General features: G+C 21.8%; 1 protein-coding gene across 1 annotated transcript; it reads right to left on the bottom strand.

The window, feature by feature from the left end:
- Window positions 1-18306: 18306 nt before the first annotated feature.
- LOC128959542 (testis-specific serine/threonine-protein kinase 3-like) lies at window positions 18307-19338 on the bottom strand. Its single transcript, XM_054305517.1, has one exon. The coding sequence runs from the start codon at window positions 19275-19277 to the stop codon at window positions 18366-18368; it is 912 nt and encodes a 303-aa protein (XP_054161492.1). The 5' UTR covers window positions 19278-19338; the 3' UTR covers window positions 18307-18365.
- Between the last annotated feature and the right edge of the window lie 2067 nt (window positions 19339-21405).

Below are 21405 nucleotides of genomic sequence, written 5' to 3'. Positions count from 1 at the left end.
ATTTGTATAAATAAAAATCTTACTGTTATTATTATTATTGTTTAAATAATCTTTAAAAACATTTAAAGTTGTGTAACACTCTACATGTAAAAAATAAAATGTTTTTATAATATAATTGAAAATCAATATTCTTATACTGTATTATTGATGTTTATGTTCAACAAAATATAATAATTGGTTCATTTAAGTACAATTGTACAAACTTTTATATTGATAATATGTTTTGAATTTTAACAATTTTTTGTAAACGCAATAATAATAATAATAATAATATTCATACATATTACCAAAATGCATTTAAAATTAATTGCTGACACCCGTTTCCCCTGGTATGTCTACGATCATCAATTAAAAACATGTCTGGGTGTTCAATGCAATTTAATTACATATCTGAGCAAATCATTGAATTTTACTTACGATCTAATAGAGGAATCGGCTGGTAATGGGCACCGTATGTCTGATGGCAACTGGACTGGACTGTTGGGATATTTTCAACAAAATGTATTATTAATTAAAATAACATTTATTATAAAATAATTATTTGTTAATACTTGATTATATTGATTTGATAAATTTTAAAATTAGTTTTTAAAAAAACATTTTTTGTTATTGAATAAACAGAAAGTTGATATATCTGCATCTCCATTGACTAATATAATCTATGATATATTTGACCAAGTTGATTTATCTAATCCATTTTACGAAGAGGAAGCAGTAATACTGATTAAACACGACAACAGTGACAATCAGATTATTAATTTCTGGATAATTAAATTACTTGATATTTATTGTTGGATTATATTTATAATTCTTATAATAATAATTTCATTATTAGTAACTGTTTTTAGTAATAAATTATTAATTGAATTACAAAATAATAAATTAAATATATTTGCAATAATGCTATTTAAACTATATGCAACTTTATTGTATCAAGGTAATGTAAAAATTAAATACAAAAAAAATTAATTTACAAAATATTTTTTTATTTTTTTTATAGATATTAATTTATACAAATATTTTATACAAAATATACAAACATTTTTATTACTGTCTCTATGGCTTATATTTACAATGATTTTCTCGCTGTTAATCTCCAGTGAAATTACTGCTAAATTTCAGCTGAAATTTCCTGTCAAACAAATTGAAACATTAGAAGAGTTGGTCGACTCTAACATTAAACTCATACAAACCGATTTGTTTGCAGTAATGAATGGTATACCAGATAAACGTATTATTGACAAAATATTTAGAAGAGTAATCGATGAAAATACACAAATAGGACTGGGTGATATATTTGCAACAAGCACAATTGTTGAACAGGTAGCGCGTGGCGAAAGTGCCATATTTTTTTGTACAATTCCCTTAAAGATTTTGCCATTTATATACATAAAACAAGTTCAGCAAACAGGCAATAAGCTCCGGTATCTACCGGAACGTTATGGTAGCTCATTGCCAATAACTATGGGATTTCATTGGACACGATTGTCCAAACAGTTTAGGCATATGTGCAATTTAAGGTAAATCAAAAATCATAACATTTAAATTAATTTTTTATTTTACTTAATATCTAATATACAACTACTATAGGGTAGCCCAATATACAACTACTGGCCTAATTGAACATGACCTGGATGTTCAATTGAATAAAGCAGATAGATTGTTTTATAAAGATGAACATGAAACATTTCAATATATACCGATTGCCATTCATGATATTGCTAGTATACTAATAGTTATGCTAACTTTATATATTATATTTATTTTACTTTATATTGTAAATTCTAAATGTATTTTTACCATAAGTAAGAATATTATGTAAGAGTAGAAAAAACAATTATATTCTAATAATAATTTATTAAATTATTAAAATATAAATGTATTTTTATTGATATATATTAATAAATTAAAAAAATATTTATATTCATAAAATAATTTATATATGATATTTCATGTGATAGAATATATAGATATTGTATATATATTCAAATAAATTAAAATGTTATTAGAATAAAATTTATTAAAATAAAAATATTTTTCTTTGTACTAAAAGTACTAAGTATTACATATGATATTTGTGTTGAGTATAATATTAATATAATATTTATATAATTTAATATATGTTTGTTGAACTATAATAAAATAATAATAAATATTATATGTTAATAAATAAATACTATATTATAGTTCACAGTATGATATTTATTTTATCTAATAAATAAAATATATTTTTTGCTATCTTAACATTTATATAGACAGTAGACATTTTCTTTAGTAGTAATATTAAAAATCATAAATAAAATATTTGTATTTTTACAAAATAAAAGGTTATGCATTTAAAATTGGTTGCCGATGTTAGAGAGCCCTGGTTTGTCATTAATGATACTAAACAACAACACAAGTGTTCCGGTGTTGAGTGTAATCTGATTGCATACCTGTCCCGATCGTTAAACTTTACGTACGATGTTTTAGTCGAGCCATCAGGTGTTGGTAGACAATTGGATAATAATTCAATGACTGGATTTATGGGACATTTTAATAGAAACGTATATAAAATTTATTTGAAAATGATTTTTTTTCTCTAAATAAATAAAATTTAAATAATTTTTACTATTTTTTACCTCATTGATTATCTAGGTGGTCGATATGACTGCCACCCCTATTGGTCATAGTATAAAATATTATGATATTTTTGATTTATCAAATATGTTTTATCAGGAAGATTCAGTTATATTATTGAAATACGACGCTCAAAATCAATCTGTTATTTTTCCAATTAATAAATTATTTTCTAGTTTACATATATTTAATATGCTTACAACGATTATACTATTAAGCTTAGTAATTGTTATTGGCAAACAAAAAATTTTAAAAGTTAAACAATACAAAAAGTTGAGCATTTTACAATTGTATTTTGATATTTATTATAAACTTGGTTCAATGATAATCAATCAAGGTAATAACCTGCTTCAATTAAATTATTACTTTAATATATTATTTTTTTCTCAGACATACAATTAAATGATACATTTAAAATAAATCTATTAACTAGTATAATAATGTCAACATGGTTATTTGGTGTAATTAACTATACATTATTGATGACCAGTGAAATAATATCAATGTTTCAGCTGAAAACTACTATTAAACAAATTGAAACAATAGATGAATTGTTAACTTCTAATATTAAGCTTATTGTTACCGATTCGTTTAAAAATAATAATTATGTTCAAGATCAAATTATAATAGACAAAATTAATGAACATGTACAATTGGAAAATACATCAACTAGCTTGAATGATATATTCATTAATCATAAACACATTGATAATGTAATTAATGGTAAAAGTGCAATTTTCTTTTATGAAATACCAATTAGACAATTATCAGTAAATTATAAACATAAACTAATTGAGCATGGTACTAAATTAAGATTTCTACCAGATAAGTATGCTAATCCCAGTAGAATAGCTATTGGTTATAATCGACATCGACTGTCGAAACAATTTATTAAATATTGTAATACAAGGTAACAAAACTATTATTTAATTTTCAAAAATCTGCTAGCTTATTATCCTTATAGTTATACATAGTTTAATTTTATCTGTTATTTTTTTTTGTTAGAATATCGCAATATTTATCAACTGGTCTAATTGATTATGATATGCATAAGTGGCTATGGAAATCTTATAGACTAATTCATACAAATATTAATAATCACAATAATAATAATGATAATCAATTTCATTATCAACCAATAGCTATTCATGATGTCAAAATATTTAAACTGATAACCTTGATAATTATGTTTGCTGCTATTATTAGTTTTATAGTTGAAGTTATTTTAAGCAATTTAGCTTGGAGTAATATCTATTTATTTATTGCCATATTGATGAGATTAAAGTTATATAACAAGCATTAATTATAATATAACATAATATTATGTAATATAGATATATTTATATATAGTTATATTTAGTTTGTTATTTGTTATATTAAAAATTATTTATATCTTTTAATTTATGAGTACATTTTAATATATATAATATATTCCGAATACTTGTATATTTTATTGACAAAATTTATAAAATTTTAATATTAAATAAACATAAAAATATAATTAATAATAAGATTCAAATAAACTTTTTTACTAAGATAAAATATCTTATATAATAATAGTAGTAACTTATCTACAATATATTGTAAACAAAAATTATTAATAGTCATTTTATTAATATAATGTTACTCAATTTTTATATATATTTAATTTTATTCGAAGTATTTGTCCTAATAAATTATTTTTAAATAATCTTAATATGTTATTATTTATAATTTAACAAAAAATTGTTTATATCTTATATTAATAATTTATATTAATATAATTATGTTCTATAAAACAATAATGAATATAAAATGTAAAATAATGACAAATAGATTTTTATGTTAGATAAGTTGCATATACACTAAAACATTTAATAGTAAACTATCGATATATACATTTATATACATAAAAAGTAATTATTTTATGTTTAAAAAAATGCATTTAAAATTAGTGGCCGACGTGAAAGAGCCGTGGTTTGTGTTGGACTCCAAACAACAATACAACTGTTCCGGTATTGAGTGTAATCTGATTGCATACCTGTCCCGATCGCTAAACTTTACGTACGATATAACTATTGAACTGATGGGTGGAGGCAAACGTTTACCAAATAAATCGTTTACGGGTTTTATGAAACATTTTAATAATAATGTAGTTATGGTTTTTAAATCTTATTTTATAAAATATTATATTATGATATAAAAATAAATTTATATTAAATAAATAATACTATAAATAGATGGTCGATATGACAGCATCGCCAACCTCTCACAATATAAAATCCTATAGAGTATATGATTTATCCGATACATTTTTCCAGGAAGATTCTGTAATATTACTTAAACACGATAGTAGACATAAATTTGTCAATTTGTCAATAGCTAAACTATTTGTTAGTTCACGAATATTGTTTATGCTAACAGTTATGGCACTGATTAGTCTAATTGTTGTTATTAGTAGACACAAAATTTTAAAACCTAAGCAACATTATAAACATTTAAACAATTTTCAATTATATTGTGAGACTGTAATTAAAATTGGTGCAATGATAATTAATCAAGGTAATAAATAGAATAATTATATAATTTGATAGTTAATAGTTAATTAATTATTTATTTTATCTAAAACATTTTTTGTTAATTATTAATGGCCAGCTATACAATTAAATGCTACATTTCAGACAACTATAGTAACCTATATCTTAATGTCAACCTGGTTATTTGGTGTAATCAGTTATTCACTATTGACTACCAGTGAAATAACAGCAATGTTACAATTGAAAGTTCCTGTCAAACAAATTGATACATTAGACGAATTAGTTAATTCAAATGTTAAACTAATTATTACCGATTCATTCTATAGAACACATTATATTCAAGATAACAATTTGTTGGATAAAATTAAATCGCGTATACAATCGGAAAATACATATACAAGTTTGCAGCAAATTTATAGAAATACTAATTATATTGACGATACAATAGATGGCAAAAGTGCTATATTTTTCTATGAAATACCGTTAAGACAATTGTCTGTTAATTATATGGATAAACTAATTGAGCATGGTACACAATTAAGATTTCTACCTGAAAGATATGGTTATCCAGTTAAAGTAGCAATTGGATATAATCGACATCGACTATCTAAACAATTTATCAAAAATTGTAATATAAGGTAATAGGGTATAAATAAACAACATTTATTTTTATTTAGTTTTTAACAATAAATTATTATAGTTAACATATTTATATATATATTATCCTAGAATATCTCAATATTTTTCAACCGGTATAATAAATTATGAAATGTATAAATGGCAATGGAAATCACAACGATTTATTTATTTAAATAGTCAAAATAATAATAATTTTCAATATCAACCAATTGTTATTCAAGATATTATTATATTTATAATGATAAGCTTGGTTATTTTGTCAATTGCAGTTATTTGGTTTGCATTTAAAATTATTTTTCTAAAATTTAATTTTAAAAATTTCTATTCATTCATTGCTGTTTTAATTAAATAAAAGTTGTATAACAAACATTAATATGTATAATGTATTATAAACTACAGTATAAAATGTTTCTGAAATTTTTTTATCAATTATTATTAATAAAATAATAACTATAGTTTATTAAACTAATAAAAAATATATGCATTATACTTTATATAATATCGATTGTTTATAATTTGTTATTGATAGTATCAGTTATTTAAATTTTTGAATACATTTAAAAAGATAATATATTACTGGGATTAAAGTTGTATAAAATCACATAACTATATATAATTAATATTAATTATTTTAAATTGTCATTTATGATATATTAATTGAAATATTATAATGTAGAAAAATACTATATTTTTATATAAGTCATTTATAGTTTAGTTTATTTAATATGTACAGTATATCTATTTATAATAGTAAAGGTTTTGTTAGTAAAAGTAAATATATATGAAAATCTATATGACTAACTTAATGTATTGCACCTAGTTAATAAATAAACAAATGAAGTTATTAAATATTTATATATAGAAAATGATTGATTATAATAAATATTATGTTATTTTTCAATATTTTTTCTATTATTATGATAAATAAATCAATCTTTTGGGTGTATTACTAACTTTTATATAATGTTATTTTATAAATGTTTATTTGCTAATTATAGTTATTAAATGTCTTTTTATAAATAATCAATTATTATGGATCATCAATATATTATATTTATATATAAAAAATGTTATTAAATTGATTTAATATATTAAAGAAAATTACACGTTATTATGCTGTATATGAAATAATAATATAAAATTTAATAATAATATAAAATTTAATAACACTATAAAATTAAATAATAATATAAAATTTAAAACTAATATAAAATTTAATATTAATATAAAATTTAATAATAATATATATATTTGAAACAATAATAAATATAACTATAAATAAATATAAATATATAAGAATTATTATAAAAAAACATTTCAAACTAAGAATTTTATTGTAAGAATAAATAAAACTTAACGTAAAATTAATAATTATCTAAAAATAAATTATTAACATTAATAATTATTGTTTTTGTTATGTTATTATATTTAAGTTTATTTTAGGTGTGTTACGTCAAGTTAGCATGGAAAATTATATACAAGTTTGATTATATGTGTGTTATTTTTTTAGATATAATTAAACTCAATTATATTGTGTGTATTGTTTAGTGTTTATATTGTATTAAACATTATGCTTTAAGATGTAATTGTTAATCAATAGTTAAGAGCAAACTCAGCTAAATATAGAACTAATAATTATAATTTAAAAAATTGTTATAACATTTGATATAAAAATTTATTATTATATTAAAAACAACTGTTTTCTTTAAAAAAAATGAATTTAAAATTTGTTGCCGATCCGAGACAGCCATGGTTTCTATATGACACTAAACAAAATAAATGTCTGGGAGTACAGTGCAATATCATTACATACCTGTCCCAATCGCTAAACTTTACCTACAGTGTTGTCATTGATACTGACGGCAGTGGTAGACGACTAGATAATGGCACATATATTGGATATATGGGACATTTTCAAAGAAATGTATATTGTTTTTAAAAAATTATTTCAACATTAATTTAATTTTTATAATAGGAAGTAGATATGACTGCAACACCATGTGGTCATAGTTGGACATTATATCAATTGGTTGACTTTACCAGTATGTTTTACCAAGAGGAATCGGTTATATTGTTGCGACACGAAGTTGGTAATCAATTTGTCAATTTTTGGATGTTACATTTACTAGACAAACAGAGCTGGCTAATATTAGCAGGGTTAACTATGCTTGTTGCTTTAATTTGTATTGTCAACAGTAATAATATTTTAGTGGATACTTTTAATGGTTTAATAAATGCATTTAATGGTTTTGGAAAAATTATACTCAAATTAATTTCCTCATTATTGTATCAAGGTATATAATATTTAAAAACGATATTAATTAATATATTAAATTTAATTATTAAAATAGATATGCAATTGTTGACTACATTTCAAACCAATATCATAACTTTTATTATGGTGACGGGTTGGTTAATCGGTGTAATGTGTTTTTCACTATTAATTTCCAGTGAAATTACTGCAAAATTTCAAGTGAAAGTTCCCATCAAACAAATCGAAACATTGCAAGAGTTAGTCGATTCAAATATTAAACTTTTATTAACTAGCTCATTTAATAAAGTTCATTATATACAAGATAAAAAACTATTATCTAAAATTGAAAATCGTGTACAACAAGAGCTAACAATGACAACATTGCCAAAAGTATTTGGTACTAGTCAAGTTATTAATGAAATTGTCATGGGTCAAAGTGCATTATTTTTTTGTGAAGTTCCATTAAAACAATTGCCAATTATTTATAGAAATAATGTACTAGGTCATAATACAAAGTTGACATTTTTACCCGAACGATACGGATTTCCTATAAATATAGCAATGGCTTATAATAGGCGTCGACTATCGAAACAATTTATGAGAAAATGTGATTATAGGTACTATTTATTGTTTTTTTTCTGTGGTTATAAACTCAAGTTTATAACATACTATTGTTAATTAATCAATTAATTTTGTATAAATTTTAATTGAATATATATTTTTATTATAGAATATCACAATATTTTTCAACCGGATTAGTTAATTACGATTTATATAAATGGTTGTGGAAAAGTGATCAACTATTTCATAGTAATATTAATAATGATAAAAATGATGATAACTTTCATTACGAACCAATTGTCATTAAAGACATTTTAAGTTTTATATTTTTATTATTAATGATTTGGGTTATTATTATTAGTTTTAATATATTTAAAATTATTTATCTTAAATGTCTTGTAGCAAAAGTTATAATATAAATTAAATTTCTATGATATTTTATTTAATCAAAAAATAATAATTAATTTAACTGAAAACTTTTATTAATAAAACATATATAATTATTAAATTTAATTATAATTATTTTGTGAAATAAATTAAGCGAAAAATATTTTTTAAAAATAACCGTCAATATTAATTTAAAATATCTTTTAGTAAAAATTACTTATTTTATTAATTTTATATATTATTTGGAACAATACTCAAGAAAATTATTTTGAAAAATAATAAATGAAAAACAATTAATTAAACATTTGATAAATTTCATTTATCAAAAAATAATATTAATTTTTTGCGAAATAACTAATCGATATAAAATACAATATTCAATTTCATTATAAATACAAAATAATTACTAATTATTTGTTATTAAAAACAAATTAATAATCTCTAACAAATAAATATTATATTACAAACAATATAATCAATAAAATAATTTGTTTTATATTTTTAATATTAAAACATTATATAATAATCATTAGAATCTTTGTCACTATCGTATAAATTTTATGTTTAAAATAACGCAAATATATTAATTAAAAAAATTAATTTTATAAATTTATATTTGCTAATTATATTTATTAAATGATTTTTATAAATAATCAATTATTATGGATCATCAATATATTATATATAAAAATTATTATAAAATTGATTTAATATATAAAGCAAATTACATATTGTTATGCGTTTACGAAATAAATATAAAATTTTTTTATTATACTTTACTAGTAATATAACAAGTATTACTATAAAAATATTTCAAACTATAATTCAACTTCAAATAAAAATTTCAGGTCTAGTATACCAAGTTACAGTAGCATAGTAAGCTGTTTAGCTAGGTTATTTTTATACAAGTTTGATTATATAATTTATTTTTAAAAATTTTAATTAAACTCAATTATATTGTCTGTCTTATTGATTTAGTGCTTAACATTATGTTTTAAGATTATGATTGTAATTATTTATCAATAGTTAAGAGCAAACTCAGCTAAATATAGAACTAATATTTATACTATAAAAATATATAATTAGATAAAAAAAACTATTGTTTCTTTTAAAAATGCATTTAAAATTTGTTGCCGACCCGAGAAAGCCATGGTTTATATATATGACATTAAACAAAATAAATGTTTGGGCGTACAGTGCAATATCATTACATACCTTTCCCAATCGCTAAACTTTACCTACAGTGTTGTCATTGATACTGAAAGTGGTAGACGACTAAATAATGGCACATATACTGGATTTATGGGACGTTTCCAAAGAAATGTATATTGTTTAATAAATTAATATTTTATATAAAAATTATTTCAACATTAATTTAATTTTTATAATAGGAAGTAGATATGACTGCAACACCACGTGGTCATAGTTTGACATTATTTGAATTGGTTGATTTTAGCAGTATGTTTTATCAAGAGGAATCGGTTATATTGTTGCGACACGAAGTTGGCAATCAGTTTGTCAATTTTTGGATGTTACATTTACTAGACAAACCTAGCTGGCTAATATTAGCAACATTAACAATACTTGTTGCTTTAATTTGTATTGTTGCCAGTCAGAATATTTTACTTGATACTATTAGTGGTATAATAAATGCATTTAATGGTTTTGGCAAAATTACACTTAAATTAATTTCATCATTATTGTACCAAGGTATATAATTTTTTTAAATATTAATTAATTTTGCCATCAATAACATTAATTAAAATTTTTAATTTAATTATTAAAACAGATATTCAATTGTTGACTACATTTCAAACCAATTTTATGACCTATATTATGCTAACGGGTTGGTTAATCGGTTTTCACTATTAATTTCCAGTGAAATTACTGCAAAATTTCAAGTGAAAGTTCCTGTCAAACAAATCGAAACATTGCAAGAGTTAGTCGATTCAAATATTAAACTTTTATTAACTAGCTCATTTAATTATACTAACTATATACAGGATAAAAAGCTATTAGCTAAAATTAATAATCGTGTACAAAAAGAACAGACAATGACAACATTGCCAAAAGTATTTGGTACTAGTCAAGTTATTGATGAAATTATCATGGGTCAAAGTGCATTATTTTTTGTGAATTCCATTAAAACAATTACCAATTATATATAGAAATAATGTACTAGGTCATAATACTAACTTGTAAGTTGAGATTTTTACCCGAACGATACGGTTTTCCTATAAATATAGCAATGTTTTATAATAGGCGTCGACTATCGAAACAATTTATGAGAAAATGTGATTATAGGTACTATTTATTGTTTTTTTCTGTGGTTATAAATTTAAACTTTAAAAGTTTATAACATACTATTGTTAATTAATGAATTAATTTTGTATTAATTTTAATTAAATATTTATTTTTATTATAGAATATCACAATATTTTTCAACCGGATTAGTTAATTACGATTTGTATAAATTTTTATGGAAAAGTGACCAACTATTTCATAGTAATATTAATAATGATAAAAATGATGATAACTTTCAATACGAACCAATTGTCATTAAAGACATTTTAAGTTTTATATTTTTATTATTAATGATTTGGGTTATTATTATTAGCTTTAAAATATTTAAAACATTTATTTTAAATTTTTTGTAGCAAAAGTTTAAATTATATTTATATTATATTTAATTTAGAATTTCTTGATTAACGTTTAAAGAACATTCAATTGTCCTACAATTTGTGCAAAAAATTAATTAATTAAAGTTATTGTAATTATTGTTTAATAATCAAATTGATACCAATATTATGAAACAACATTTATACTTTAAATTATTTTACATTTAGATTTCATATCGCAATTTGATAATTATTATAATTGAAATTGAATTAACATTTTATTAAACTATTATAAATTCCAAAAATATTTTAGTATTTTTTCAAAATTTAACAATTACTGTAAATGATATTAGTATTTCTATTATTATAAATTTTTAGTATTAATGAAATAACAATTATAATAATGTAATAAATCTATTTTAGAAAAAAAATAATTTTAAGAAAAATATTATTTCGTAATTTATCAATAAAACTATTTTTATTAGTTTAATCAATAATATTGTTATTAATAAAATTTAACAATATATTTTATTAAATATTTTACATAATATTATTATTAAATATATAAAATATCATGATAAGTTTATAAATATATTTTATTTAAATAGTTTGTATTAACTTAAATAAATGTAAAAATTGTTTTGTAAAAATAATAAGTTTAGAGCACTTTTAATATATAATAGATTAGCTCTGATTTTGATGAAAATAACATATTTTAAATATTATTTTAAGCACAATTGAAAATTTATATAATTAAACAAAATGTGTTTTTAATGTTTATAAGTAATGCATTTAAAACTAGTGGCCGATCCAAGAAAGCCGTGGTTTTTATATGACACGAAACAACATAACTGTTCTGGCGTTGAATGCAATCTGATTGCATACCTGTCCCGATCACTCAATTTTACATATAGTATACTAATTGATAGGAGAAGCCATGGAGACAGACTAATCAATGGTTCATATGATAATATTGTTAGTATTTTTAAAATTATTATTCAGTCTATAATAAATTACAATAATCACAAATAAATGTTTCATACAAATTGTTTTTAATACAAAAATAAAAAATAATAGGATTTTGATATAACAGCCACACCATTGGGTCAAACGTATGAGTTGTTTAAAATATTTGATTTTTCAGACATATTTTACCAAGAGCAATCGGTTATATTATTAAAACACGAAAATAGTATACAATTTATCAATTACTGGATAATACATATATTAGATATGTTTAGCCGATTAATACTAATTACATTACTTGTTATGGTTTGCTCTATAATAGTAACTGCAAAAAATTACATTGTTATTGAAAAAATCAATAGTTTGTTGAATAGTACTAATTTATTTGTAAAAGTATTTTATAAATTATCATCATCGTTATTTAATCAAGGTAATAACAATTAAATGTTTAATTCAAAAGTTAATTAACTTTGTTTTTTTATATTTTATTACAAATAAATTTAGACATACAATTGCTAAAAACATTTAAAACAAATTTTCATACTTTTCTATTATTATCAACGTGGTTATGGGGTGCAGTATTTCTATCGATATTAATTTCTAGTGAAATTACCGCCAAATTTCAGCTGAAAGTTCCGGTTAAACAAATCGAAACATTACATGAATTAGTTGATTCAAATATGAAATTAATAATAACAAGATCGTTCAAACTTGTTCAATATATACAAGATAAAATTTTATTAGATAAAATTTATGATCGGGTTCAATTAGACAACACAATGCTAACATTGTCTCAAATATTTGCCGATAATCAAGTTATTGATGATATAATTAATGGTGAAAGTGCTGTATTTTTCTCTACCATACCTTTAAGACAATTGCCAATTATTTATGCTAATAGAATAAATGAGCATGGTACAAAATTACGATTTTTACCTGAACGCTACGGTTTTCCTATAAGTATAGCTATTGGTTATAATCGAAATACATTATCAAAACAATTTAGAATTAAATGCAATCATAGGTTGTATACTAAACAATAATTTATTAGTTATTTATAAAAATTATTACATTTCAAAAAATTTATACAGAATATCACATTATTTTGCAAGTGGTCTAATTGATAACGATCTATACAAATGGTTACGAAAAACTGATAATTTGTTTTATAAAAATCAAGACATTAATAGTTTTCAATTTGAATCAATTGCTATTAAAGATATACTAAGTTTACTGATTTTGATTTTGTCAATTTGGTTAATTTGTATATTAATTTTTGCATTTAAATGTTTGCAGTGGTCACAGTTTTTTCATTTTATATTTTATGCCATTTTTACAAATATTTATAAATTATTTATTTATTAGTAATGTGTCAATGATTTGAGTTGATTGGCCATTGATGAGGTGGCCTACAACTCGGGTTCGGTAAAGTATACAAAATAATTACACGTTTTTTAACGAAAGTAAACAATTTTATTATTTATATAATATATGCGACTAAACTGAATGATATTTTTAATTACAAACCAATTGCCATTAATCATATATCAAGTTTATTAATTTTAATATTAACTATTTGGGTAATTATTATTTTATTTGATCTATGTAAAATATTGATATTTTAGTTAATAAGATAATGAAATTGTTTTAACATGTAACAAAACTCATTGTTGATGAATATAATTTATACTTTAATTTTTAGATAAAATTATTTTTAATTTAATTTAAGTACTTATATTTATATTTTATTTTGTAATTGCCACAATTCAAAATTTTAGTTTTTTATTATTTAAAAATACAATTTTATCATTTTTAATAATTGTTTTTATTGCAACTTATTAATTTATAATAGTAATATCAGTAATTATGATAATGTAATATTATTTTTATTCTTATAACTTTTTTTTAAAAAAATCTATTTTAGTAAACAAAGCAATTTTAATAAAATGTCTATTTTTTAATATATTGTTTAATATAATACAATACATAAGTCGTTTATTTATCTGAAATGAAATGTAGTTTTATATAAATCAATAATAATAATATAAATTTTAATATAATTTTTTACAATATTATTCAATTAATTAATTATCAAAATACACTATATAAATTTTATATTTAAATAAATGTTAATTTATTAAAAATTTCTTTATACATTGTTTAGTAAATTAAATTGTTCTAATAATTTCTAATATATTATTATTATTTATTTAAAATAAATTATTTTTAAAAAGTTATTTTTAATACAAATATGCATTTAAAACTAGTGGCCGATCCGAGAGAGCCGTGGTTTTTGTATGACAAGCTTAGACACAACTGTTCTGGTGTTGAATGCAATCTGATTGCATACCTGTCCCGATCACTAAACTTTACTTATAGTATAATAATTGATAGAAGAAGCCATGCTAATAAATTAGACAATTTTAAAAATGATAAAATTGTTAGAAAATTTTGTTTTTTTTAATATACTATACTTTATATAAAAATTTTATTAATTTCAAATTATTTTTTTTACAAATAAAACAGAGTTACGATATGACAGCTACACCATTGGGTCACTCGTTTAAGCTTTTTAGTTTTATTGATTTTTCAGACATATTTTACCAAGAGCAATCGGTTATATTGTTAAAACATGAGTATAGCACACAATTTGTCAATTACTGGATATTACACATATTAGATATGTTTAGCCAATTAACACTAATTGCATTACTTGTTATGGTTTGTTCTGTTATAGTAACTACAAAAAATTACATTGTTATTGAAAAAATCAATAGCTTGTTGAATAGTACTAATTTATTTGTTAAAATATTTTATAAATTATCATCATCATTATTTAACCAAGGTAATCAAAAATAATTGTTTATTATAATTAGTAAAATTAGTTTATTACATTATTTTTATTATTATTAAAATCATTATAGACATACAATTGATAAAAACATTTAAAATAAATTTTCATACATTTCTATTATTATCCACATGGCTATGGAGTGCACTATTTTTTTCAGTATTAATTTCCAGTGAAATTACCGCAAAATTTCAGCTGAAAGTTCCCGTCAAACAAATCGAAACATTGCAAGAATTAGTTGATTCTAATATGAAATTACTAATAACTAATAGATTTGAAATTAGAAATACTATAGAAGACAAAATGATACTTGATAAAATTTATGATCGGGTTCATTTAGAAAATACAATGTTAACATTGGCTCAAATATTTGACAATCATCAAGTTATTGATGATATAATTAATGGTAAAAGTGCATTATTTTTATATACTATACCATTAATACAATTGCCAATTATTTATGCTAATAAAATAAATGAGCATGGTACAAAATTACGATTTTTACCCGAACGCTATGGGTTTCCCGTAAATATAGCTATTGGTTATAATCGAAATACATTATCAAAACAATTTAGAAATAAATGCAACCACAGGTTGTATACCTAAACAATATTTATTTATAACTTAATTTATATTACTAAAAATGTTTATATTTATATATAGAATATCACATTATTTTGCAACTGGTCTAATTGACCATGATCTTTATAAATTGTTACAAAATAGACATGAATTATTTTATAAAAATCAAGATAAAAACAATTATCAATTTGAACCAATTGAAGGAGATTTACTAAGTTTAATGATTTTAATTTTGTTAATTTGGTTAATAAGTATAATTATTTTTCTACTCAAATGTATGTACTTTTACTGTTTACCTGTTTTTGCATGTTATCTAATACAATATTTTTCAGATAATTTCATAATTATTTAAATAGTTTATTCACATATGCATTGTATAATTGATTAGATATGTATTAAATTGTTATTGTCATAAAAATGTTTTGTTTTAATATAAATAAATAAATTATTAAATTGTGAATTTTATACAATTATTTTCATAAAGTTTTTTCAAAAATATCAACTATTTTTTTGTATGTTTTATAAAAATGTTTTAATTATATTAATGTTAAAGTTTTATCTTATAATTTATTTTTTAGTTAAATTTGAATTAATTAATTATTTATTTTAAATATTAAAATATGATTATATATTTATATTTTCACAATTTATATGCATTAAATATTTAAACAATAATATATGAATTGTAAATATTATAATTTTGTTAATTTTATTGAAAATCATTATCTAAAATTGTGTATTTTTGCACAATAAATCAATAATATAAGTTCATTTAATACATCAATAAAATACATCATTATTTAAATATTAGTAAACAAATGAAAATAATATATTATAAAATATTTATTATAATAATTATAAATAAAAATGCATTTAAAAATTGTAGCCGACCCGAGACCTCCTTGGTTTTTGTATGACAAACACCGCAGACATAATTGTTTTGGTGTTGAATGTAATCTCATAGCATACCTGTCCCGGTCTCTTAACTTTACGTATGACATACTGATTAATCGTGAGGGCAGTGGAAAACAATTAGCAAATGGATCCTTAACCGGATTGATGGGACTTTTCAATAGAAATGTAATATTAAAAAATAATAATATTTTATTTAATTGTTTATAAATATGAATTAATTATTTACAAGCATTTAATATAATTTTTATTAATATATTTTTATAATAAGTTTTAATTTGAATATTTCTTTAAAAATAAGATATACAATTACGCGAAACATTCAAAATAAATTTGGCAACACTACCAATGCTAGCACTATGGTTATTGGGTTCAATGTTTTCGACACAATTAATTTCCAGTGAAATTACTGCCAAATTTCAGCTTAAATTTCCTGTCAAACAAATTGAAACATTGCATGAGTTAGTCGAGTCTAACATAAAACTAATACAAACGCCAGCCTTTATACTAATGAATAATATACAGGATAAAAATTTGCTTGATAAAATCAATGACCGAGTTAACAATGAAAATACCATGATAGATTTGCCAAAAATATTTGACACAAGTAAAATCATTGACAATGTTATCGATGGGAAAAGTGCTGTATTTTTCTGTACCATACCATTAAAACAATTGCCACTACTATATAAAGATAGGATAATTGCCCATGGTACTAAATTAAGATTTTTGCCAGAACGCTATGGGTCTCCAATAAATGTTGCAATTGGATATAATAGGCGTAGACTATCAAGACAATTTATCAATAATTGCAGTATTAGGTAATTTAAATATATAAACAGTATATTAATAAATGAAATCTATAATATTTAAATCAAAAAAAATATTTGTAAAAACTAATTATTTTTAGAGTATCACGTTATTATACAACTGGTCTAATTGATAAAGATTTAAATAGTTGGCTTTGGAAAAGTGATCAATTATTTTATAATAGTAATAATCATCATGATCAATTTCAATATAAACCAATTGAAATTTACGATATTCTAAGCATAATAATTTTAATATTAACTATTTGGGCAATATTGATCATTGTTTTTGTTAGCTATCTTATCTATGTCAATTAAATATTTTAGACAATAGATTTTTTTTTAAAAATAACTATTACTTGAAAGACAAATAACTATGTATTTGATAAATAAAATAATAATTTAATCATAAAATTTATTTTTAAAGTTACTTTATAATATATTATTGTTTTTACAAAATTATTGTGTAATATACTGTAATTTAATTGTATTTTTTTTAGTTTACACTAAATGTTTATACATAGAGTTGTATTAGTTTTAATAAAATATAATACTTATCTGTTTATCAAATCTACACAAAAATGTTGCTGTTATGCTGTTGTTGTCATTGATTGTATACTACGGTATCTCTAAGTCAACTAAACCTAACCATCACTTGAACCAGTTGTATGTGAGTGCATCACTGGCTGTCAATCGTTTTTCAGGTTTGGGCTCCAGTAGTAAATTGCAGAGTTTCTGTGCCTCAAGATTCACACCTTTGCGGTACAAATACTTTTTGGCCTTTTGTTTGGCTACATAAGTGTCTCTACGGCCGACCTCTGAGCCAAACGGTCGGTTAAAGCACAGCATTTCAAACAGTGAGACACCCATAGAGTACAGATCGGCCCGTTTGGCGTCGTATACCTTTCCGTCTTCCAGTGCCAGAACTTCGGGTGCGCTATACAATTGGGTGCCACAAGTGGTTCCCCGCATCAGCTTTTCGTTGGGTGTCTCGAGCGACACAACGGCAAACCCAAAATCGGTTAGCAATGCATCGGCAAAGTTGTTGTCCAATAAAAAGTTATCGGGTTTGAGGTCTCGATGGGCCACACCTTTGACGTGCAAATAGGCCAACCCTTCCATAATATCTCGAAACCATTTTTTTGATTTTTTCTCTTCAATAGGTTTCTTGGTTTTCTCTAAATAGTCACCAATGGATCCGTTGGTCGCAAAGTTCATAAATATAAACGCTTGACGTCTGGTCTTTACCACGTCGTGCGCGTGCATTACGTTCTTGTGTTTCAATTTTCTCATGATTTTCATCTCATTTTTCAGACACTTGTCCCGCCAGACGGCCTGATCCGGGTTTGTCAGGTCAAACCACTTGCAGGCTAACAGTTTGTCCGGCATTTTGGACGACGTTACCTTAAAAACAGTAGCGTAGGCGCCCTCTCCTACTTTTTCGCCTAATATAAAGCCCAAATCGGTGACGGCTTTAGGAAAAACACCCGACGATGGACCGGCACTGACCGTACTGTCCTGAGATACCTGACTGTCCGTACGAAATATGGTTTGACTGGCCATCGATTAGAAAGCCCTGTATATGCTATGATCTGTTAAATGATATTTTAAATTGATTGCACATCAAAAATGGTTTAAAACGTTAAAAATTTATAGTTTTAATTGATTTTTCAAATTAATATTAAAATAATTATTTTGTTGTATTAATAAAACTATTGTTGTCTCGGCACGCATGGCTTAAGATTTATATTTACCGAAAATTTAAATTAAATACAATGTATGTGTGTTTTATTGTAATTTTTTAAAAACTTTTAACAATAGTAATTAATTATTAATAATTATTTATTTGTCAATTATTAGTAATTAATTATTAATAATTATTTATTTGTCAATTATTAGTAATTAATTAAAATGCTACAAATATACTATCATAAATCAGTTTATGTTAGATATATTATAAATAAAATTTAAGAAATAATAAAACGCTCAAAAGTAAAATAACTCATATATTTCAAAATATTAAAATTAATTATTATGAAAAATAATATATTATATTATTTATAAAATATAATAAATAGTATATTAATTTTTATTTTATTACTTCATTTATTCTTTAGTATTTATATTTTTGTTAGATTAATATTGCATTATTTATGTTTAATATAATAGTTAAATATAATATTATTTATTAGGTTAATATAAAAAATATCAGCTTGTTAATTTATTGACTTATTTATTATAATTTATAATATTAATATTCATTATTTTATTATTGTAAAAACATAAAAGAAATATTTTCTATAAGTTGATAATAAATTCAATTACATGTACTGTAAGCGTCATTCACTAATTGAAAAAATTTTAATATACTGTAAATTAGACTAAATTTACAATAATAAGTATATATATAGTCTAGTAATATAATAAATATAATGAATTGTTTTTATAATTGTTTTTAAGTAATTTAAATATTTATTATTAGGAATATTTTTAAAAAATTAATAAGTTATTAATAGTGTCTTGATTTCCAACTAAAAAAATTATTTTGTCGGTTCAACGCTTATAACTGGGACTTAGTATGTCCACCTAACTTGACCAGTGGACGCTATTTCCGAAATTTTATTATAACTATAAATAACTATTTGTTGGGTTAGAAACTATAAAAACTTATAAAAAACTATTTCAGTTATTTTGAAAAATTAAGCATTAAATTATAAAATTAAGCACAAATATATGTAAAAACAAAAAGTAATAGTTATATAAATTATATAAAATGTGTAAACTGTTATCAACTCATATTACTTTTTTAACAATAGAAATAATTAGTTTATTAATATAAATCATTTTTGTAAATATGCTGAAAACAAATGAATTATATACCAGTTGAAATATTTATAAAAAATAAATAACTATTTCAATAACTATTTGGCTTTTTTAGCAACTATATACAACTATTTAATACAGTTTAAATAACTATTTTAAAAACTATTTGACTTTTTTAGCAACTATTATAACAACTATTTAATAGAGTATAAAAAATTATTAATCAATACACTAGTTATTAATATTAAGTAATTACTGTATCATATCTTATATGATTTATATATTAATACATAAAATAATTCTATTAGTAGTAAATGTCATAACAATATAAAAAAATTCAATAATTTATAAACTAATAATTGTACCAACATTTATAAAGCACTAATTTATTATTTTATGTTATTTCAATATATATACCAAAAGTAAATTGTGTTAATAAAGAAATAATGCGTTTAAAACTAGTGAGCTCAGGTATGCCTCCCTGGTTTGTGTATAACAAACAATTACAATCTTATTCCGGTGTTGAATGTAATTTGATTGCATACCTGTCCCGATCGCTAAACTTTACGTATTCAGTAATATTTGATTCTAGAGGTAGTGGTAATCGACTTAATAATGGCAATTATACTGGATTTGTAGAACTTTTTGATAATAATGTATGTAATAATAATATTAAATACTATAATAATAATAATTTTGATAATAATAATAATAATTTTGATAATAATAATAATAATTTTGATAATAATAATAATAATTTTGATAATAATAATACTAATTGCTGATGAAATGTAGTTAAACTAACAATTATTATTTTACTTATATAATAAAATTTATTATCCATAAATAATATAGAAAGCTGATATAA

This window comes from Oppia nitens, unplaced genomic scaffold, assembly GCF_028296485.1.
Source record: "Oppia nitens isolate AA-2021 unplaced genomic scaffold, nextdenovo-longstitch-racon4-pilon3 scaffold4_pilon_pilon_pilon, whole genome shotgun sequence".
In the NCBI taxonomy this organism is placed as follows: Eukaryota; Metazoa; Arthropoda; class Arachnida; order Sarcoptiformes; family Oppiidae; genus Oppia; species Oppia nitens.
The sequence above is the reverse complement of the archived record's forward strand: the minus strand, read 5'-3'. Positions and strand labels throughout refer to the sequence as shown.